Source organism: Clinocottus analis, unplaced genomic scaffold, assembly GCF_023055335.1.
Source record: "Clinocottus analis isolate CAN_PGR_092001 unplaced genomic scaffold, fCliAna1.0.p SCAF_22, whole genome shotgun sequence".
Classification (NCBI taxonomy): domain Eukaryota; kingdom Metazoa; phylum Chordata; class Actinopteri; order Perciformes; family Cottidae; genus Clinocottus; species Clinocottus analis.
Window position 1 is genome coordinate 9,343,488 of NW_027175954.1, and position 24,349 is coordinate 9,367,836.

General features: G+C 41.5%; 1 protein-coding gene and 1 long non-coding RNA gene across 3 annotated transcripts; one reads left to right on the top strand and one right to left on the bottom strand.

The window, feature by feature from the left end:
* Window positions 1-5,832: 5,832 nt before the first annotated feature.
* Window positions 5,833-23,701, top strand: naa15b (N-alpha-acetyltransferase 15, NatA auxiliary subunit b). 2 transcript variants are annotated; one of them, XM_068588868.1, is made up of 20 exons: window positions 5,838-6,038; window positions 11,352-11,436; window positions 11,537-11,641; window positions 12,765-12,922; window positions 13,805-13,939; window positions 14,517-14,670; window positions 14,958-15,077; window positions 15,176-15,271; window positions 15,439-15,545; window positions 16,813-16,885; window positions 17,073-17,242; window positions 17,330-17,482; window positions 19,193-19,321; window positions 19,461-19,674; window positions 19,794-19,987; window positions 20,131-20,239; window positions 20,336-20,434; window positions 20,633-20,776; window positions 21,612-21,709; window positions 21,944-23,701. In XM_068588868.1, the coding sequence occupies exons 1-20, from the start codon at window positions 5,985-5,987 to the stop codon at window positions 22,139-22,141; spliced, it is 2,595 nt and encodes an 864-aa protein (XP_068444969.1). In that variant the 5' UTR covers window positions 5,838-5,984; the 3' UTR covers window positions 22,142-23,701. The 2 variants fall into 2 exon arrangements, with proteins under 2 accessions (XP_068444970.1, XP_068444969.1); XM_068588869.1 differs by lacking the exons at window positions 16,813-16,885; window positions 17,073-17,242; window positions 17,330-17,482; ... (6 more) ...; window positions 21,612-21,709; window positions 21,944-23,701 and adding an exon at window positions 16,144-16,380 and having other exon boundaries at window positions 5,833-6,038.
* LOC137792995 (uncharacterized) lies at window positions 21,022-22,040 on the bottom strand. Its single transcript, XR_011078178.1, has 3 exons — window positions 21,899-22,040; window positions 21,503-21,744; window positions 21,022-21,123 (listed from the first exon to the last, which is right to left on the bottom strand). It is a non-coding gene; the product is annotated as an uncharacterized lncRNA (long non-coding RNA).
* Window positions 23,702-24,349: the final 648 nt, after the last annotated feature.

Consider the following 24,349-nt stretch of genomic DNA (forward strand, 5'->3'; position numbering starts at 1 on the left):
ACACACACGCAGGGCCAGGACCTTTTAGTTGTAATTCATCTTTTCCGCCCCTCTCAAACTCACTTCTCCTCACCCTCTGTCAGCCACTCCCCTTTTCCTCATCTCTCCTCTTCATCATGGCCACCTTCCTCTCTATTTTCTCCTTACATTCTTGCTACATCTTTCCTTTCTCCTCTACCAAGCTGCCTCGTTTCTCCTCTACTCCCCACCAACCAGCACAAACCTTACACACACACACACACACACACACACACACACACACACACCCACACACACGCTCGCCACACACATTTGCACCACACTCCTGCTTCCCATTTGACATTGATAAATGGAGACTAACAGAGATGACAACATCATTACTCATGTTCAGTAGCGACACCACCGAGAACAGAAAAAAACGAAAGGAAGAGGGACGATGAAGGACAGGACAAGAGGAAGATGGGGAGTGAAGGGATGGAGGGGGAGGCCACAGTTGGGGAGTATTTGTTACAATCTACCCCCAAACACAGAAGCACGGTTAGGTGTTCATTACTGGTGTGAAACAGTAGAGCAACTGTTGGTCGTACCAGCAGCACGGGAAGTTGAAACTAATGAGATCCAATCAGACGAGAACGGCTGTGAGAAAAAAATATTTTCTCTTCCACTGAATCTGCTGCTTCTTTCAATAAACATTTAAATCCATTTAGTGAAAGAAAAAAACTGGCAATTGCCGATCGCACATTACCACAGTTTCAAGGAACTTCTTCCAACAGACAAAAGCTAAACAATTACTACTTTTCTAAATAACAATTAGTAGTATGTCAAGCAAGAGCAGCAGGGGGGATATAACAATTGAAATAATAATAATTATATTAAGTGAACAAGGCAAAAACAACAAAGTTTGAATATCTTATTGAAATTCTGAGAATCACCGAAGTCAAAGGTTCTCATGCTCATAAACACATGAATGTCTGTGATCCATCCTCTGGTTGTTGAGACATTTCGGTCAGGACTAAAGAGCGGTGGACCGACCAACCCCTCGCCTCTAGCGTGGCTGAAAAGCTAAATATATTTGCAGAGCAGAAGTGACAATGCAAGTTTTGTTGAAAACACACAAAAGGCCAACGACTTGTTTTATTGAACGAGGACAGGAAAAAATGTTGGCTTGGGACGTTTCTGCAAAACACAGATATGTTCATCGGCGAGATAGAATATCCATAAACCAATGACGTCTAATTCCTTTGAACATTCAGTATCACTCAGCGTCTGAGACGAAAAACATAATGTGTTGTCATGGTTGCTTAGCAACAGGGGCACAGGGTACCGCAATTCACAAACTATTTGATGCGTTTTTGGAAATGAACGAATGTATAGCCGTCAAGGGCCACACGTGTGAAATCTCTCCAGAGCTATTGGAAAACTCAACTCGGGGTAGGAAGCGGAGCAATATCTTCCTAACGTCTATATTCAACAGACTGCAGGAATATACAATGCCAAGATATTTGGGGGACTGGGTTCGGCAGTTGGCAGGTAAGTGCCCTCATGTACTCACACACAACGGGCTTTGGTGTTCATCAGCGCTTTGGAGATCATCAGCAAATGCAGACGACAAGCCAGCCTCAAGTCCAAGCTAATGACAGCTAGTTTTCTCCTGTAGCCAAAACACTTACATCCCCCCCTCACTCCTTACCACCAACACCATCACCACCTCCATCAGCCTCGCACACACTCCTGAGGCACCGTTATGGGCTCTAATCACAACGACAAATGATGTGTCACAAGGAGTGGAAGATGAGTTAGAAGAATCATTCACTCTCTCTGCCTCTCGGAGAGTAATAAGGTGAAGAAATGTAGCCGAAGAAATGTGGAGAGGGAAGACATATCGAGGGGGAAAGAGAGAACAGGGGATTGGAGTGTGTGGAGTCAGAGGGTGTGTGTGTGTGTGTGTGTGTGTGTGTGTGTGTGTGTGTGTGTGTGTGTGTGTGTGTGTGTCTGTGTCAAGTTGATGAATGTGGTAGCAGGAGCCATTGTGGTGGTGGAGGACTTGGAGGCCACCAGATAACAGCAGAGCAAGGCCTAAGCTGTCTCACAGCATGAATAAAACACAACATGAAAATCTCTCTCTCTCTCTCTCTCTCTCTCTCTCTCTCTCTCTCTCTCTCTCTCTCTCTCTCTCTCTCTCTCTCTCTCTCTCTCTCTCTTGCTCTTTTTCACACATATTTCTAATTACCTTCAGATGACTTTATCTTTCTATTCAATTGAGTTATTTCAATCCAGAGTATCAAACTGTGGGGATAAGTGCTCTGTATGCTTCTCCAGCTCATTAAAGATAACCTGCACATGTGTACTGCTTACAATACACAATGCACACACATACACACACCCACACATGCTTACTGTACTATCTACTCCTACTCTCCTTCACAACTTGAAAGTTATACAAAGTCGTTCTTGTTGGCTAATAGTAATCAACAAATTGTCTGGATGTGAGCAGTGATGTGATTTCACCTCTTTCCTTTCATTATAGCGCCCTCTAGAGGGCGCTGGCAGGAACTGAGAACAGCTTCATCCTGCTAACTACACTGCTACTTCTGTTTCCCCTTTCCCCTAACAGCAGCCTTAAGTGTGGAGCGATGAAGATAATCAAATTATTACACCTATCGATGTTGGACAAACCACATCTGGATTACAAGTCACAAGGAGTGCCTGTAAAAAAAACTTGTATGTCTTTTGTGGCTTTTCTTCTGGAGTCTGACAAAATAACCCTGATGTTGTCATAGTGATGTCAGCCGGGATATCTCGGCCCGGTCTTGGACGTTGTAACAGGGGGCTATTGCTGCAAACCAAGGTGCAGTTTGAAAGACAAGGACGTTTATCTACACGCAGGGTCAAACCAAAAGATGGTCAAAATAAAATGAAAAGAAGTGTTGGTTGAAATAAAGACGATACATTGTGATTAATCTAACAATTTTAGTTTGAACTTTGGCGCACATGTTTCCAGTTCAACTCATATTATTGGTCCATCAAAATACTAGTGCAACAGTGAGACAAGCCTGTGTGTGTGTGTGTGTGTGTGTGTGTGTGTGTGTGTGTGTGTGCGCGTCTGTGTCTGCGTGTGTGTGTGAGGCTGTCATTCCTGATGTGACTCTTCACTAAATTTAGGAACAGTAAAAAAGTAAGTTGTTCCTTTGGTGTGTTCTTTCACACCGGGTCTTTCCTGTGCCATCTACTTTCAACAAGACGATAGTGGAAAACATGGATGGATGAATAGCATGAGAGGGGCAGGACAAGTGGCCTTACATCAAGCTGTTAACTTACAAAGACGCGACTGAGCAGCATGATTTTATCCGTGCAAGTATTAAATCTGACGGTAGAGTCCGAGATAATGTGAATAAAGTTGAAAAACTGGCAGGAGAGTGGTACTGAAGAAAAAAGGTCATCAAACTGATCTGTACGTCTGAGATATTTAAAGCAGTATGTGAGTAACGCTGGCTTTTCCTTTTCCTTTGAGGACATGGAACTCAGGGGTCCAAGCTACGAGAAACAGCTCCATTCACCTGCAGTTGATTCAAAATTACCATTTAATTGTGTCATCGTAAAAGATACCTAATGTTCATTCTGCCATGGCTTTGCATTATACTTTCTTATGCTTTACTAAGAGGTGCACTGAAGGCTTAGCGAACAACAGGTGAGCAGTATTCTAATGGATTTAATACTTGTATTATTTGTATAACATGTTTATATGATTGAATTAACACTTGGAGGGGTCGTCTTAGGTTTACATTGGAGTTAATAAACAAGAAGTTGTACAACTCTTACAAAGGTATAGATACTTGACATTACGTAAAATAGTTATTGTTAAAATAGGATGTTGCACAATCAAAACACATCATTTGAAGCGGTAAAAGGTATTTAAAGCTAGCACAATTATGATATAAATGAATATTAGATCATGAATACCTAATAATTTAACTTCAGCTTACTAACTTAAATTTGTTTTTATTTTTTATTTTGCATGCCTTATTAAATTTCTGCTGTATGGTATTTTTATGGCTGTGATTATTCCTCTTTTCCAATAAATGTTGGTCTTGCTTCGTGATGTGCATTTTACAGGTCGCAGATCATGAAGCTCTAATCCAGGGAGGCATTGAGGAGGCTGTATGATTACATGTTAACAAAGACAAAGATGACAGTATTTAACACCTTTGAAGCACTCCAGAAGGTCGTCATGGGGCTGGAAGAAAAGGCACTCTCTAGGATCACAATTAGCGTGCTGTTCCCATAGTGTAATGACGAGGCAACAGGATCCAGTTCTGCATGTTCACCATCATGGATTATAGATATTATTGTGTGGTGAACGAGATGTATGATGCATCCGAAAGGCTTTGGACACGTGCTGTTGTTCATCTCACATGGACAAAATGGACATTCACTCAGTGCATTATGTCGTCTGGTTTCTCAAATTCTAATAAAGCTCCTGAAAGCATTCACCAACAACCATCTGATTCATTTTCAACAATCATGCAGTTATGAGGGGAAAAAAAGTCACATATTTTTCGTTTGATTGGGAGTACAGAAACCATCTTATTGTTCACCAGGGAGTGACCAAAAGTTTGCACTTATAGGTAGAATACGTTGAATATCATAATAGACTATCGTATTTTATATTTAATAAAGGCCTGAATCCCCACTGTGCTTGTACATTTACAACTAAAATACTGGTCAAATGTTGAACGAATTACTATCAACAGATGCATATGAAGAAATGTAATTTGACTTATAGACTGACTTATAGACTTAACTATGAGTAAATATGTATTCAAGTTGAGTTTTATAACAACCTAAAAACATGGTGAGATTTTATAAATAGTCAATATAAGTGAAAAGTAGACATTTGTAAACAGATTCTAACTGCTTTATGAACCTCCATCCAAGCCCACAAATGTCTTGCTTTGTTCTGGAGTATGGTGGAGGACCCAAACGCGGACCAAAGTGTGGAAGGGAGAAGGTGTTCATTGTCAGGAAAACAGGTATACAGGGGCTGTCAAGGGCGTGACGGGAGAATCCAGGTGGGGTGAATCCGGGCAGATTATAGCAGGCGGTGAACCGGGAGGACAAGAGACTGTGAACAAGACAGGGTCAGAGGTGAGGTAAAACACGATTACACTGAATCTCAGTCAGGAGCAGTCTCTACCAGGTTAGTCGGACAACGATCTGGCAACGAGTGGATGAAGAGCAGGGTTAGTTGTACTGCAGGGTGATTGATTGATTGGAGACAGCTTGGTTGCTTGAGCAGGTGAGGTGAGTTTGTAATCAGGAGACCATGCCCCTCTCACACACAATGCAGGCAGGGGCATGGCCAGGTCGTGACATACTTATTGTTGCGTTGGATCTGTGCAAGATAATGGATCCATTAACATCAACACAAGAAGGTCGATTTTACCAAAACCTCTCACTTTTAATACAAGTTAGCATGACTCAAAAAGAGGATTTTGTAACATCACAAATAGTTTGGGTGTGAAGTGTGATACATGAACTGGAGAGCACCTAGGTGCAAAAATACTACATACGTAATACAAAAAACGGAACATAGATTGTATTTAAAAGATATTGAAGAGAAATGTATAAATCAGCAATATGTAAGTTTCCAGAGTTTTCAATATTGAAACACTAGATTTAATTTGAATAATGTTGAATAAAATAATGCAAATTTTGTGGCGCAAAAAACAACATATCAGACACAAATTATTATTACAAGCTGAGTAATTGTGTCTAAATACGTCCATGGTAAGAGCATGGACCCGAACCCAGCCGCCGCCATTTTGAAAGGTGTTAGATTCACCACGTGAGGAGGAAGTGAGTGAGGAAAGAAGACGGAGCAATCGAGCGGCGCGGCTGAAGCAGGCGAACCTGAGCCATCACTCAGCTCTACTCGTCTTGACTACCCGGGCTAACTTTAGCTACATGTGCTGAGGTCGAGGGGGAAACGGATCTCAACTGCAACGATGCCGACAGTTACTCTACCGCCGAAAGAGAACGCTCTCTTCAAGAGGATTTTGGTGCGTTGACTGTGAAAGAGTTGCTCAGACCTGGCGAGTTTAAAGACTTGTCTGCTGCTCTCTCACACTCTCTCTCTCTCCCTCTCTCTCTCTCTCACTGTGTCAGTGTAGCTATCCGGCTGCTAGCGCTAGCATCCGTGTGTTAGCAAAATGGCATCATTGAATGGGCGAGCTAGCCCGGCCCTGACATGCGCTGTCACCGTAACTTGAAGCCAAAATGGTTGTTTTTGACTCTGGTGCGTTTCGTGTTCAAAGTGATGTAAACATGGCTGCACTAACACACACATTGGTCCTGGTGTAGATAGCCAGACGTAGCTATCGTTGCGACAGGCCGCACCGCTCACCATTGACACAACAACCGATAACTTAACAATCCACGATGTGTAGTCAGGGCAACCAACGGTCGTGTCCGCTCCGTGCGCCTCAATCTGACATTAGTGGTTTGTTTGTTCTTGTGTATCTGGACGCTCAGCAGGTGTGTGTGTGCAGGTGTATTATTGTCCGTGTGGTTCGTGGGCCACGCTCATCACACCGACCGGCCACTTGACGTGAGCTAATCGGCTAACGTCCGCCGGCTAGCATTGAATCCCTTGACTCATCTGATAAATGTCAGTTTACATCTGCCTGTGCGGGACATCCCGTCTGGAGTCATAAACCCCGCCGGTGTACGGTGATCAGGTCAAACCGGGAACGTTAACTTTTAGCTCGTGCATGTGCGAGGGACGGACCGGGTGTGACTGTGTCAGCAAATCTGTAACGTTAGAGAGCCGCTTCGGGCCTTCTGTGCTGGAGCAGCTACCCACCCATCCATCCATCCCTCTATACCTCTCTCTCTCTCTTCCATCTTGCAGTACCTGTCTCGCGCCGCTGTTTATTTACTATTTGCCCACGGTATCATGTAGGTTGGAGACATTGTTAAATAGTGGTGGAATTCGTTGTAGTTTACTCCATGTTAATACCTAAAAAAATAAATACCCACCTTCCTCTTCTCATTTTTCCGTGCTTGTTGGCTGCCAGAACATTCCCACGAGCACATACTTTACAAAAGCTCCGTGGAGCGTCGTTTCGTTGGCTGTGACCAGTTTAACGTCACTGGATCGTTCAGATAACCTTCATTGTTTTGAAAAGCATGGTCTGTGCTGCGGGTCGGTGGGTGTTTATCTTGCACTTTGTCAGAGAGCATTCACTCACCCAGCCTCTGGCAGGAACAGCAGACCTGTGACCTGCACCTGATCTTGAAAAGTTTGCTGCATACCTTGCAGATTGTTGTGGTGCTGCACCGTTACATGTGTTGGTTTCAAATTCTGTGGTGTTTTTTTTTGGCTTTTGAAATTGTATTTTTCTGTTCTTTCACTTAATCTTAGAATTGACCAATTAAGAAAAACTTCTAATGTGTGCAATTAAATCACTCAATGAATGACAGCTGTTGACAATAATGCAGAAAAAATGTAATGGGGAAGTTATAGAAAAGCCTTAACTGCCATAATTACTAACTTATTACTAAGTTGTTTTATAAAAGCAACAGACCAGCTTTATTTATTTGTATCACTGCTATTTTCTGATAGTATAACCCTGCAGGTTCAAAAGTGTTCTGGTTGTCTTTATTTCTGCATTATAATCAATGAATAGTTTATAGAAGGCATTTACCAGTTAGATAAACAACATTTTTCAACACCTAATTAAGTAAAGACCTTTTAGGTTTTTGTCCTAGTCAAGAAGAGGTCCGAAAGCATTACGTTGTTGTGTGAATGAGAACCTAAAATTTAATTACTGTCATAGATTTCTACAGTAGGGATGTGATATGAGATTTGAAACAGTTTTCTCCCTGGCTGTAGTCAGAAGTGGACCACGCCCCTATTTATTTTTGCTTTCCCCCACTGAGTGCCCAAATGCATTATTAGAAGCTGGCAGGTCTCCAACTTCTGCATGGCACTGGAGTTAGCCAGTTTGTAGTTGGTTCTGTTGCCGTGTTGGTTCACTTTTCCTTACTGTTATCATAACTTAAGTTGAATCTTGCACAAAAATCTTTGTTTTTTTTGTGCTGCATTTAAGCTTGCAGGGCAATGCATCAAACCAAGTCCTCATTTTACCCTCAGTTGTAGAAATGAATGATAAAACGTTGTTGCAGACTTCCAGGTTTTTACTTTCACGGATACTTGTAGCAACATGCCCATGTCAAAGATAACCCCCCTAAAGTTTTTGTTCAGTGCTCAGTCATGCCGTGGGGCCGCTTTAGTGAAGTAAAAATGAGTCTGACTGTTGAAGTTGTTTATACAGGATTGTAGATGCATTATGGGTAGTATTTGATGTACAGAACAATATAATGGTAACATTTTTCACCATCGTTATTGTCCGTTGCTTTCACTGAAAAAATAATGTGATTGCTAGTGAGTTGTAAGTGCAAGACGATCCTCTTCACCACTGTCCTTCCAACATGAGAATGTGGTGTCAGGACTATGGAAATTTTTTTTAAATCCAGCCTAATGTTTGCACTCCTTGCAGCGAGCCCTGCAGCTTAGAGCCACTGCTCTGACAGATTCCCTCTGTAACTTGGGGCAGAGTTATTTCGGGTGAGGTAGAGAACATGCTGGATTTTAAGCACAGCTGGTGGTATTACTGTTGCTAAATTTGCCTGAAATATAAAGTATGGGTGTGTACCAGCATTATGCTCTTGAAACAACACATGTTGGTGTGAACCTTTTACACAAGCTGTGTCACACTTAAGAGGCTGTAGCCTTAAAAGGATGCGTCCGCTGAATTGGGAAACAGTCAAGTGTTTGAGGCGGATGAAAGTTAGCGGTTACCTGGCGGGCAGCTAAATAATGGTGCTTACATGCTGTGTTGTGTTACATTATGATGTGTTCAATCACTAGTCGGTTTAAAACATGTTTTGGGCAAATGTGAATTGTATGTAATCTTGTAAAACTTGAAAAAAATGTTTTTGAGAGGAAACTTGAATAAATAGTTGTTTTTGAAGTTGATGTTTTCACAGCTATCTGGTTATGGTCTGTTTGACTAAGTAACTTAGAAATACAAAATTAAAACTACAAATGCAAAGACATTGTTTTTAAACAAACAAAACAACAAATTTAAATACAAATTGAATACATTACTTTCTAAACTAACGAATTGTGTTTTTATGCAATACTGCAATTAATGACGATATTGAAGTATACGGATGACTTAGAATTTGACATTTTACAGAAAGTATAGGAGTTGAAACTATGGTGTTAAAACCTGCATTAACAACATTTGTATCTGCCAATGTCTGACCTGGGTGTCTTGTTGCCTGTGTAAAATGCAAAATGTCTGCATTCCCAGAGAGAGCAAGCTGCAGCTAAAATTAAACACGTCTACGATCCTCTAAACCGTTGAAGTATTTTCGACAGTGTGGGATAAGGACATCAGCATATATGCTTTTTTGGTAGCAGATCTCTGATATTGTACAATAATAACAATGTTTTCTCAACAACACAAATAGACATTGAAGAGGGAATCGTGAGCAAAATCATTAAAACTACTAATGACAAGATTTGTTTTAATCAATTATGTTCAGTTATATTAATCTAGAATTCAAAAATAACCTTTAGAATAATCAACAACTTCGTTAAAAAATAACAAGATATATTAGGTACAGCACTATTGAAAAGTTGTTCTTTTTGCATGTGTTTCGAAACCAATTTTTTAAGCTAGTATGCACAATTGTGTGTGTAAATGTCCTATATTAGTTAGTCTGTAAGAGCACAGTATTGATGAAGCAGCATCCAGGACATTATATAGTTTCTTCTAGTCCTTCATTTAGTTCAACATTGAATTCCATATCATTTTATAACCGACCTTGGCACCCATATGTGAGGTTGATGTCATCTTTTTTTCACCATTAGTGAAGTTGACTGTAGGACAACGAAATGCCATCTGCCAGCTTAACTCTTCCTAGCTGACGCTCACACACACTCACACTCTCTCTCTCTCTCCCCCACACACGCATACGCACGCACGCACTCGCATAAGCTTAAAAGGCGAGGTGGTGTTCTGTTTGTACAACTGCATACTAAATTTAACTTTAGGGCAAAACGCTTGTAATTCCTTCAATGTGGTGTAATACTGTGTGTGTCTTAGTAAAAAGTCTGATTCAACATTAAGCTTGGCTGTGGGCAGAATACCATTGATAGTTTTTCGGGAGAATTTCTAGAGTAGATTATCTAATTATGTTCTGCTGTTGCTGGTAAAATTTTATAACCCACTCTGGTCACTTTTGAACAACTAACTTACCAAGACTACTCTGTTCCTTGTTCTTTAAGGTACTTTTATGTCATTTGTGGAATGCTGTAACATTCAGCTCCTGCCGTGGTTGACATTCTGCTCCCACAAACTAGCTTTTAGTTTTATATGAATCACAAAATAAATAAAATTGCATTAATTACTGTCTTTTTTCATCGTTTTTCTCCTTGCTAAGTCTAGTTTTGGACTGGGGACAGTATCTTCTGTCTGATAGATATATACTTTATTACATCACAAAATAAATAAAATTGCATTAATTACTGTCTTTTTTCATCGTTGTTCTCCTTGCTAAGTCTAGTTTTGGACTGGGGACAGTATCTTCTGTCTGATAGATGTATACTTTATTAATCCCCAAGGGGAAACTTGTTATCAGAGTAGTTTCTTACAACTTACAGAATAAAGTAAACACACAATAAAATATAAAACAGGGATGAAAGATATGTACAAAATAAACATCTTTTTAACACACACACACCAATAGAATACAAATAACTGAAATTATATATATGTACATCTAAGTGTGTTCATTTAGGACAATTAAATAAAATTTAAACAATAAAATGTGCAAAATGCAAAGTATGTGTAGTGTAAAGTGTGTGAAGTGTAATTCAACATAAATGTGTGCAGTGATTATTAGGTCCAAAGAGGATTTGGCCAGAGGTGATCAAATTACGATATAGGTTCCTTCATATCTCGAACAATGCAATAGTTTTCTGTTAATTTAATAGTTGATGTGATTACCACATGGTTTGTTTGTGTGAACTAAATATTTGACACGTACGGAGTATTTTCTCATTTTAATTAATAAAGTAGAAATCTTAGTATTAGCTTGTTACTCTTAATTCAGAAGCGTAATTGTGAATCACTGCATCTCGATGTGATTTCACCACAATATTATTCTGTTGAAAGTTGAGCCATTTGCAATGAGATTGGCTGCCAACTCCAGGATGAATGTTACGCTGCTTCTGTGTCTATCTGAAATACCACTCTTGTTCTATTGGTTTAATGTGATCTCTCTCCTTCCGTTGACAGCGATGTTATGAACACAAGCAGTACAGAAATGGGCTCAAGTTCTGCAAACAAATTCTGTCCAACCCGAAGTTTGCAGAGCATGGAGGTAAGCATCAGACATAAAGATGGATAAAAAAGTTCTCTTTGTTCATGGGAAATGTGCATTATTTCTGACTGTTTGCTGTCCTATTGTGTATCCCCTGCAGAGACCCTGGCAATGAAGGGATTGACCCTGAACTGTCTGGGGAAGAAGGAGGAGGCCTACGACCTGGTGAGAAGAGGCCTGCGCAATGATCTCAAGAGCCACGTCTGTATCCTTATTCATGCCATGGCACACATTATGTGTGTGTTAGCGCAGGAGATGTGCATCTGGTTAAGCTGCTGTCACCTATAGCATCCATGCAACCCCTTTAAAGGTCTTAGAATAAAACCAAGAAAAGTAATGTCATAAATTGTCCTCAATCTGTAGTTGGTCCAACATTTGCAGATGGTGTGATACCCAATTAGGAACGAACCAAGCTGGGAAGATGCAAGCTTAATGATAGATGCTTGAAGGGCGATTTAGTTTCAGAGGTGGTTGGCACTGGCAGAATACAAAGCCATGTGGTATTAATGTGGAATACTTGGTACTGAACAAGTGCAGAGGAAGCATAAAGCATTAGTTATACTCGGGTTTGGCGCCCTAGCGCGAGCAATTTGATTTGGCTGCAAAATATATACTCAAATGTACATTCTGTTCATTTAAAACTGAATTGGTGCTCTTTGTATAATCCCTGGACATGTCGATATTACTTTTATCAGTCACTTGATCATGTGTGCGCCGCATGCACCAAGTTATGTGTGTTTGGGGAGAATAGCCTTTCTGCTTCTCACCCTGTGATTCTCAGGCCTGAGGGAAATCTGCACATTTACTGCAGATAAGTGCTGGTCAGTCAACATACTGTATCTAAGCCCAAACAACACACTGCTATCTTTTTCAGTCAGTTCTTATCTTGAGGAACCAGTGACAAAAATGTGTCTTGTTGACGTGGCGTATACTTTAAGGGATGGATGCGGGTATATGAAGTGGGTTGTTTTGGATTCTTACTTGGGGATATTGGTTATTTGTTCATGAATTATGAATTGCCTCTTTAATTACTTTCACCTGTTTACAGACTGAACAATTCATTGATTAGTGGAGAAAATAATGAAAATGAGTGAGTTTGTTGCAGCCCTATTCAAAACTCAGCCCTATTCAAAATGTATTTACAGTCTTTTCATTTTATTGATTATTTTTTAGCAGCACAGTGTTCTTGCTTTCCTCAAATGTTTTAATTGCTTTTATCCAGGAGAGGCTTATTAAGCCCCAACAACCACAACATCTCTCTGCTCTCTGCTGTTTATTTTATAACATCTGTTTGAATGGAGATTGTTCGTTAACTTAATGGGCCTCAGGCTGGCATGTATACGGCTTACTGCAACGCTCGGATAAGAAGTACGATGAGGCCATCAAGTGTTATCGCAACGCTTTGAAGTGGGACAAGGACAACCTGCAGATCCTTCGAGACCTGTCCCTGCTGCAGATCCAGATGAGAGACTTGGAGGGCTACAGGGTGAGAACTAACAGTTGATATTTACATAGATATGATTTGGATTATCATAATGGAAAACCCATTTCCACTCATCCTGATGCACTTGGCATCAAGGCACATGGTCAGATGCCCCAGTTTTGAAAAGCAAATTCAAGAAATATGTTCTTTCTCAAACAAGAGTAAAACAAACTTAAATTGTTTGTAGGGGGAAACTTTTGGAATAGACCCTCCCATCTGTCGCTCTGCTTTGTCCAGAACGCAGTTTGGCTCCAGTTTTGGAGAGGACCGAGCGTATCAGCAGGCAGACATCCGGTTGCAGTCGGGCTTCACAAAGTAGAACAGCTCTCGAGGGACTACAGCCTGTGATTTAGATGCTTATTTAGTGGGAGGTATAAAATGGCAAGATCAAAATCGAGTTGAAAGGATTCAAAATATTGATGAGAATGGAGGGGCTCTAAGTCTGTGTTTTAGGTAGAGTTGTAACGGACCATAGCTGAACTCTGACCCTTTTGGCAATCTGTAATGAAATCGACAGGAGAGGAGTCCATACCGTTTGCAGCACCTGATCTAAAAGCAAAATAAAAAGCAACCACTATCGGCCAACGTTTGGCAATTATATCTGTGGCCGAAAACGTGATCGGGGCATCTCTAAAAGTTCTGTATTATGTTTTGATGTATTAAAAGTAAACGTTTATTATTTATTGCACCCCTGATATTTGTATACATACATTAATACATTGTAATACAGGTGTTTGTAACAACTTGGTGTCAATACCATGAATTAGCAAAAAGTCTCCTCGAGTCATCCTGCATAGGACTTAATGTTGTTCTTCTGTCACCTTGTTGGTGGTAAGCATGGCTAAAAAAAGCAACTTGTGTTGGAATTTTGTATTTCTTCTCTAGGAGACACGGTACCAGCTGTTGCAGTTGCGTCCTGCGCAGCGGGCCTCCTGGATCGGCTACGCCATCGCCTATCACCTCCTGGAAGACTACGAGATGGCTGCAAAGATCATTGAAGAGTTCCGTAAAACACAACAGGTTAGACCCAATGACAGTTCACTATTTCTCTTACATGATATTGGTCTTGCTTATTCTTTTTACATGAGGTGAAATATGGCTTTATGATCAGAGCTGACATTCCTTGTATGTGAAAACATACATGGCAATAAATTATTCTAAAACTGCTGGAACAAAGAGCCATGGGTTTTGAGTATTTTGTGTATCGCAGATGCTGTGCAACACTCTGCCGCGTAAGATGAGTAACAGTATTACTCTCATTTCTTGTCCTATCGTTTGTGGCTGACTTGCTGTTTGATGCAGCCGAGTTACAGTCTGTGCTTTTTAGTTCAACTGTCTCAACCGCGTTTTAAATATAAAGGTTGTCTCTGTCGTCTGTGCATCGGCCACAACGACAATAGTGCTCATTTTCTCCCTCTCGCTGGCTTGCTCTTGATAAGACTAGTCTGCTTCCTGTCTTTGTGCCATAAATGTGAAAGCTGTCGTGACTAGGCCACTGCACATGCACACCAAGAATGCAAGCTACCATACAGCACAGTCCATCCAGCTGCTCCTGTGGTTTTTGTTGATTTCACTAACAACCTATTTGTTTTCCTAGACGTCTCCAGACAAAGTGGACTACGAATACAGCGAACTGCTGCTGTACCAGAACCAGGTGCTGAGAGAAGCAGGCCTTTACAAGGAGGCTCTGGAGCATCTGTCCAACTATGAGAAGCAGATCTGTGACAAACTGGCTGTGGAGGAGACTCGAGGTGGGTCACTGCTCCACACTAAAGTTACACACCAGGGCTGGATTTCAGTATTCTTTGTGTGATTAATTTACACATTGATGTTTTCATCATGCGGTTGCACGTTTGAAAAAAAAAAAAAGCAACGTAATTGCTTTGTACTTGATGTCAGTGCTGTATCTTTTGCCAGATTCAAATTGATGTACTGTCAAGCTTCTCCAAACCTTTGTCTTAACCTTCATATTAATTTGAGCAATTTGAGTTTTACTCTCATGTACTTTGACACAGCGCTCTTCTCTCATGTTTCATAGGAGAGTTACTGTTGAAGTTGGAGCGTCTGGATGATGCAACAGAAGTCTACCGCCGTCTGCAGGAGAGGAACCCAGAGAACTGGGCCTATTACCGAGGCTTGGAAAATGCCCAAAAGCCAGGTATCACGCTCTATGCATCAACATCACTGACTATAAAAGTATCCACATTAATTGTGCAAGCTACAATTGTCAACATTACTGATTTTCTTTTTCTCCAGGCGGTGTGGAAGAGAGACAAAAGATCTATGAAGATGCCTGGGAAAAGTTCCCCAAAGGACTGGTTCCTCGCCGACTGCCCCTCAACTTCCTCACTGGTGAGGCCAATAATACATCTCCTTTCAACCAAAACAGAGACACAATTTGAGAATAAATGAACAAGCAAGTAGCTACTTTCAGCTTCAGTTATGTGATTGTTTTTTTACTTGTTTTGTGAGGTTTATTGTTTTATGATCTTTTCCATCTCATTGTATTTTCTCTGTAGGCGAGAAGTTCCGAGAGTGTCTGGACAGGTATCTGCGGTTGAACTTCAGTAAAGGCTGTCCGCCAGTTTTTACCACCCTGAAATCACTGTACAACAACAAAGAAAAGGTGACAACACTGCTTAAGACATGACAGATGGCTTCTCTGAATGTAAATCACAATGACACCTTTTTCCTCACTTCACTTTAGCTTAATAATGCATTGAGGGATGAGAGCTCAGTCGGAGGGAAAGCTTCCTCTGAACTTGATTTGAAGGGGTAGTTTTTTTTTTTTTTTTTATAATTTGGTTGTGTGAGGTACTGTAAAATCATTAAAACGGGAACATTTATTCATTGCAAGGAAGGAGCAGAGTCAGAAGTACAACATAATAGACAAATTGCATATCCAAGACTGCTCAAAGATCTCTCAAAGAACCACCTCTTAAATACTCATCAAGACCCACTAACCGAAACCCTCATGACGTCTTCGGCCTTATCGGGAACCTTTCCCCTCGTCCCATAGAGCGGTTTGTAAGAAATGGTCATATGATTACAGAGGAACTGCACATTCTTTCAAGGAAGGAACATACAGATTCCCCTGTCTCACTGCTATAAGGAGACATGTTGAATTTGTGTGTCAGATTAAACAGAGACAGTAAGATGAGAAGTCTGAATATAACAGTGAAACAGTAACTGATTAAGCGTGAATAATTGTTTTCTTCCAACAGGTCCTCATCTATAGTCATTGCATTACTACGGTAGAAGATGGTCGGCACTTCTAGTTGGAAGCATGAGCACAGCAATGTCCTGCTGTTAACAGGAACACCAATAGAATGTCACTAAGACGCCTAAAATAAAGACTTGAAATACAGTATCTGTTTTAAGTGTACACTACATTTCACTTTTTTTTTTGTTGGTTCTTGCTGTCAGACAGCTAGAAACTCTTTCCCTTTGGCAACTGCAGCTGTCAGTGTTGTGACTTGGGTTTTTCAAATTCACTAAGTCGCACAAATACAAACAAACCAACTGATCAAGGCAGCGGTAGACTAGCAACTCCCAAGTTTTGCGAGGTAAAATGACTGTTTTTGGGAAGGAAGTCTGTTGGCTTTGAAGAGATAGATAATGGCCTCAATTCCCTGGAAACGGATATCTTATGGCAAGGCAAATGGGTATATTCTAAATATGGCGTACTCTGAAACTGATATTGAGCAATACATTTTTTGCTCCCTTTCTGGTACTCCAGTCTGCTGATTGACATGCACTGTTGGTAATGCAAGTACTTCATAAAAGCCAAGTTCAAAAGACTTGAACCTGAACTATGCCTTTCTAAGTTATTACAAACTCTTCACGTCATACTGCAGGTGAGATAACGTACTCTGCCGTCTTTCTCTTTGCAGGTGTCAATAATAGAGGAGTTGGTTGTCAGCTATGAAACCACATTAAAAAGCTGCAGAATGTTCAACCAGAACGGTGAGGAGAAAATGCATCATGACAATGAACTTAATCTCTTTCTAAAAAACATTTTTGAGGGAATTTCAAAAATACCCAAACAGAATAGAAGATAACCAACTTAGCTGTTATCATATGCGGTTCATTCTGCCAGTCTTTTGCTCACAATCCTGAAGACGTAAAGTTAGACGATCTCTTTTTTTCACAGATGATGGTAAGGAGGAACCGCCCACCACGTTGCTCTGGGTGCAGTACTTCCTGGCACAGCACTACGACATCATTGACCAACAGACACTGGCTCTAGAATACATCAACGCAGCCATTGAGAGCACGCCTACGCTCATTGAACTCTTCCTTATAAAAGCTAAGATTTACAAGGTGATATACTCCACAAATGTATGCACATTTCAACAGTTTAACTGAGAAGTGGAGTGTTGCTGAGCGGTTGTCATGTCTCTCCTGCAGCATGCTGGGAACATCAAAGAGGCTGCGCAGTGGATGGATGAAGCCCAGGCTCTGGACACCGCTGACAGATTCATCAACTCCAAGTGTGCCAAGTATATGCTGAAGGCCGGCATGGTCAAGGAGGCTGAGGAAATGTGCTCCAAGTTCACTCGGGTGAGAGAAACTTTTGACGTCAAACCAAAATAATGGTTTTATATCCTGTTAAGTCAATTTGCAAAGAACTCGTACAACCTGGAGACTCTTATGTATTTCTATCTTGCAACCTCAAAGTACAGAGGGTAAAATTTAATTTTCTTGTGGCAGATTCACAGAATACACACAAGAACTTCTTCTATAACAGAGTAACTAATTTAAAGTATATTATATGTAGGAGTTGATAATGTTGATTACTCGACAACCCCAAGTAAGACTGGGGGAAAAAAGATTTCCCTGGAGTTAGTGTCACAGACCAACCCGCTCAATACACGGCACGCGGAGCCACACTGAGAAGAAAAGAAAAAAAGGAGACGCTCCTGTTGCCCGATATGGACTGACCCACGAAGCCACTTCAACCACCAGAGCGGACTCCCCCGCCGAGCAACGCAAAATACGCTGGCCTGTTTGGTAGAGCGGCCAGACAGAAGCCACTCTTGGGTAAAAAGCACATGACCGCCTGCCTGGAATGTACCAAAAGGCACCTGAAGGACTCTCAGACCATGATAACCAGGCACTGCTCATCACCTGGCCAAAACCATCCCTACAGTGAAGCATGTTGGTGGCAGCATCTTGCTGTGGGGATGTTTTTCAGTGGGAGGAACTGGACGACTAGTCAGGATTAAAGTAAAGATAACTCCAGCAATGTACAGAGACATCTTTGATGAAAACCTGCTCCAGAGCGCTCTGGACCTCAGACTGAGGCGACGGTTCATCTTCCAACAGGACAACGACCTGAAGCACACAGCCAAGATAACAAAGGAGTGGGTTCGGGAAAACTCTGTGAATGTCCTTGAGTGGCCCAGACAGAGCCCTGGCTTGAACCCGATTTGAATATCTCTGGAGAGATCTGAAAATGGCTGTGCACCGATGCTCCACATCCAACCTTACGGAACTAGAGAGGTTCTGCATAGAAGAATGGGAGAAACTGCCTAGAAATAGGTTTGCCAAGCTTGTAGCTTCATGCTCAAGAAGACTTGAGGCTGTCGTTGCTGCCAACGGTGCTTCAACAAAGTATTGAGCAAAGGCTGTCAATACTTATGTACATGCTGTATTGTCGTTCTTTAGGTTTAATAGATTTGCAAAGAAATGTGAATGTTTAGGACAAAAATGAATATAATCCAGCGCTGTGAATACTTTCCACACACACACACAGTAAATGCTTTTGTGCTTTATTAGTATTTTCATCAAAAATGTGCTTCAAAATGTTAAGATGGAATGCTTTGTTTGCTGCTTATTCTATATTTAGTACCATGAACACCAGTTTACTTTAGTTTCTCTTATTTTGATTTGTATTTTCTTGTTAAATATTTTGGTATAGATGTCCATGGTGCTGTTATGAAATTGTGATATGCAACATAAAACTAAAGGAGCCTTCATGTTCTTCTCCTAAAAGCCTGCCTTGTATGATAACATTGATCTCTTGGTGCTCTTCATGAAATGAGCAGCCATATCTGGAAATGAGTTCACACGCAGGGTGAACCTAAACAATTACACCATTATGGTCAGCATGATACACACATAATGATGATGATAATAATAATAGATTCACAGGCACACAAAATTACTACGTCTCTTACAGTTTGTTCATAGGAAATAAATCTGTCACAAAAGTTGACAAGATAAATGAGTCTTTTACTTTGCTCATGTTGTTGCTTTGTCTTTGTCAAGGAGGGAGCGTCAGCAGTGGAGAACCTCAACGAGATGCAGTGCATGTGGTTCCAGACAGAGTGTGCACTCGCCTATAAGTCCATGAACAAGTTTGGGGACGCCCTCAAGAAGTGCCACGAGATTGAAAGGGTGAGTCCTTATCGGGAATGGTAGTTGTGTGAACATGCATGAAATGTTTGCATGAGACTCCGTAGCTACCTTCAATGAATTTGTGTGTTTTAAATTATTTATTTTTTTTAACATTTTCCCTTTTCCCCTCTTTCATCAGCATTTTGTGGAGATTACAGACGACCAGTTTGATTTCCACACCTACTGCATGAGAAAGATGACGCTACGCTCCTACGTGGACCTGCTGAAGCTAGAGGACGTGCTTCGGATGCATCCTTTCTACTACAAGGCAGCCGTCAGCGCCATCCAGATCTACCTGAGCCTCCATGACAATCCCCTGACTGACGACAGCAAGGAGCTGCAGACTGACACTGGTGAGGGGGCCGTCTGTTTGCACTTCCGAGTTTCCAACGTGTGTCAACGCTGTCCTGGACAAATGAAAGTGGACATTAATACATTTTTCCCATCATTAACGCGTCACTCTCTTCTCTAGCTAACCTCTCGGACAAAGAGCAGAAGAAGATGAGGAACAAGCAGCGGAGAGCTCAGAAGAAGGCCCAGCTGGAGGAGGAGAAGAAGATAGCAGAGAAAGAGAAGCAGCTTAAGAACCAGAAGAAGAAGAAGGAGGATGATGACGAGGAGATCGGGGGACCCAAGGAGGAACTTATACCTGACAAGCTGGTCAAGGTTAGAAAAAGAAACTCTTACGAATCCTTCAAACTTTGTCAGTGGGCAGGCAATGAAAATGTGTCTTTGACGCTGCTCAAACAGGTACACATCAGTGTTCATGTGAGCTGATGTGTTTCGTCTCTGTCAATTCCTATTTACAGGTAGAAAATCCACTGGAAGAAGCGGTCAAGTTCCTGATTCCTCTCAAACACCTGGTCAAGGACAAAATAGACACACACCTAATGGCCTTTGAGATCTACTTCAGAAAAGGTAAGCAGGCACATTGGAAAGAGTCTTCACTTCTTTCTTGAGTTCATGCCGTGTTGATCCTGTACCGTAGGTTTACGATCCATCTTTTCTTTTCAGAAAAATACCTGTTGATGCTCCAATCCGTGAAAAGGGCGTTGGCCATTGACCCAGACCATCCATGGTTACACCAGTGTCTAGTACGCTTCTTTAAAGGAGGTACGAGACCAGGTTCCTCATTAATGCCACCGCTGTTTAATCAGCATATGCAGCTGCTTTCTTTTTTGACCATACCGTATATGTTCATTAATCCATACATCCTTTCTCCCCCGCCACTCCCTCCTAATTCTTTTCATTATCCGTTTTCTACATTCCTCCCACAATACTTTTTTTGACTTCCTCCCCTCCTTTTTACAGTCTCGGAGAGCAAGGAGCTGCCAGAGGTGGTCAGGACGGTGCTGAAGCAGGAGATCACCCGGCTGTTTGGAGACAGCAACGCTATGAGCTTCAACCAGGCCTACCTCACCAAGCACTCAAACTCCATACCACACCGACTGGCTGGTAGGACAAACACACGCGCGCGCAGTTATTCAAAGACTGATTCACATTTAGTTAGTGAGGTTAACAATATACTGACACAACCTAAAATATCTGTTGCAGTGTCCTTGTGATGGGTTTTAGAATCAGTGCACTTTCTCTGTCACACTTCTCTTCCACATTCTCTTCCACATTCCTCTGATATTAATGGCAGGTATCGTATCGAAGTCATAATTTTGGTATCGTGACAACCCTACCGGGTGGTGGAAGCTACAAAACTCACAGCCAGAATCGCGGGTCACCTTCACGCGTGCCTTTGCAAGCCGACCTAGAGCACCTTGCGCGTCGGCACTGTAAAGGACAGGAATGCCCTGTTGGATTTGTAACACAAAACAAAAGAACATGATTGCAAAATGGAGTGTGGCACAATTATCGTTTCATCTAAACTATTTTGTAACCATTGAAAAGGCCCAAATTGTAATAGAAAAATATTTTTGATCAGTTGCCCAGCCCTAGATAACGGAAAAACATTTCTAACCCCTGGAGCTGGTGGTTTGATGATGTAGCCATAGAAAAAAAGATATCTGTTTCTTTAAATGTTTCCGTCTTGAGTTTTGTTCCTGTTTGTCTCTAATATTGAGCTTGTTGTTAAACATCATAAAACCTTCATACATTACTGAAATGACTACCAAAATGCATTCCCCTGAGTCAGACTATTTAGTTTCCTCTTTCTTAAAATGTTTTACATACCTAAAAACAAGCCTGCTTCACAACCTCCTGTAGTTTTGTAAGAGCGTGGTTAAAAGCACACACACACACTTCATTCAGACTCATGGACACTCTTCTCTCCCTCTTGCAGCTGCGAAGATGATGGTGTATCTGGACTCGTCGACAGAAACCAAGGCAGCCGAGCTGGCCACTGCACTGGATGAGTCACTCAACAACAGAACCATACAGGTATTCATGGGATTACGTAGTGTGGCAAATGGTCTCTGGTAAAAAGAAATGTAAAAAACGGCAAAATATCATCAATATGAAATCCATTGATACCAACATGTAATACTTGTATTGATGTAGTCATAGTTATTATTGCATACAGCTCTGTTGCTGTATCAGTTTGAATTAAGGCTGACTTTAAAGAATTACATTTTGCTAAATGTGTAGAACTAACGCAGGTTTTCTTCCCTTCAGATCTGCACGGAGGTCCTGGAGTGTCTTCGGAGCGCTCTGCTGGGTGACTGTAAGGAGCGCACAGAGTCGTACCGCGCAGAGTGCCGCAAGCTTTACCCGTACACGTTAGCTTTTACGCCCCCGGGATACGAGGAGAACACCAAGATCGCCAATGGAGACGTTTCCACGGAAACGGAGGAGCTAGCCAATGAGATGTGAGCGAGATAGATCAACAGCGAATGAGAGAAGGAATTGGGCCGAGCACGGAGCCTTGTGGTACGCCTGGCAGCCATTTTGTAGAGCCAGACACAGGGAAGCGAAGATGGGTGTTTCGTTCTTTGGCTCAGCTTAATCGGGTCTGTCCTGGCATGGCTTGGCTCTCTCCCACATGGTGGAAATCAGGACTGTGTGTGTGTGTGTGTGTGCGTGCGTGTGTGTGTGTGTGTGTGCGCGTGTGTGTGTTTGTTGAGAGCATGTGTGCGGTTGTGTATATTTGTGGAAAGGGGGGGGGTGGAAGAGGAAGATAACAGAATGGCCATTTTACTTTTTTAATAAAGCTGACAACCAAGCTGAAAATGAAAATAAACAATAGTTATTGACAAACTGTCAAGAGACTGTGAAGGACTGACACAAACTGTCTGTTTCCTTGGAGATGATCAACAACGGTGACAGCAACCACTCGAGTTTGGCTCAGTGCTCTTCTGACATACGCCTATCACACACTGCGTTACCCTTATTTTTAAAAGCTAATTTAAATGTTAACAGGACACAACTGTCACTGAGGGGCGGGAGACTGAGCTGAGTGGATCTGATCTCTGACGGATCTGTAGGAAGCTGAGCAGCAGGAGTAGACACTCAAAGTAGACACTGAGGACATCAGCAACCCGAGGACATCTGTATCTGCTGCGTCTACATGTTGCCATGTTGCAGGGCAGCGGAGAGTGGGAGCAAGGCTGCATCTCTGCGTACAACACGATGGACCTTGCCGCACATGTGAACAGTTTTTCTTTGTTTTTGTTTTTCTTCCCTCACAGTTCCTGGTTAACCTTTGGAATATTTAATCCTGTCTATTGATATGGAGCACCTTGTAGCACAGATTAAAAACTGTAAAGGTTGTGTGATGTGCGCCATTTCAAGTACAGTCATTTTGTTTAACATTTTTACATAATTATGAGAGTTGGATAGTTCTAAGCAATACCATAGACACCTTCCTGTCCTAAATGGATTACTGAAACTCTTATTGATGATAATCATTTCTAGATCTGGTTCTCCTGGCAAAGTCACTTGCGTTGTTGCTGTTGTCACTTGTTACAAATGGTTTTATCTGCATGTACACAGGGACTTAACAGTCTGAAATCTATGGGACTCTTCTCTGCTAATTAAAATGGCTCCTCAAAAGGTTCAGCGTCCAGGCCCGTTGCCCGAAGTGACAGAAGGGAAAATGTTACACGGCGAGTAAATTTATGATCTTCTGGAATTTGTTATATTTTTTTCGTTCCTCCCCTTTCCCCCCCCAATAATCTATTTTCTTCCTCTGTTTTCCTCTAATTTGGGTTCTAATGTGAAAGATGAAATCTGAGATGGCAATGTATGATATCTCTGGATTTTTGTATTAAAACCAAACGAAAGAAAACGAATCATTTCTTTTCAACTGTATGTGTAGCCACTGTTAAACTTGCTTAGCTGCTGCCAGGTCAGACTCTGCATTGTGAGTGAGGCTGACCTCACCTTTTGGTCCTCAGATGTAGCCACTGTATATACAATTCATACAGTTTGTTAGTTGGGTATGGATTTGTTATTCAAAAATAAAATCCAGAGTTGGTTTACAAACTAAGCAAATTGTTGTAATTACATTTCCAAAATATTTCCAATTTCTAAAAAACTTTAGGTTTAGGCTGTAAAAAGTGAACGCACCGCTAGGGGGCAGCAGTCTACTCTGACTGGGACAGGTGAAGATGAGCAAATGTCACATTTTGACAATTCACATCTTAAAACATACATATACAGTTTTTTTTTTAGGATTTAAGTATGTTATAGATGAAGCATTTTAACTTTATCATACCATAAAATAAAGTGGGGATGTCTGACCTGCAGGTCAAAACAAGACAATCACATTAACCTTCGGAAAAGATGAAAACTGTTATTGTATATCTGCATAACACTTGCCCTTACAATGTAATGGCATTTTTGTTGGTACGAGATTTGATAGTTTTGTTTTAATGTTAAACAAAATTTAAAAAGTTGTCAATATATTGTTTTTTCTGAAATAAGCCATGTTATTTGGACACTAAAGAAACTACTGTATTGTCCATATTGGACAACCCGGACCACCCTCTCCACCAGCTCCTGCAGGGTCAGCGGAGTACTTTCTGCTAAAGACTCATCACGCTCCGCTGCCACAAGGACCGATACAGGAAAACATTCCTT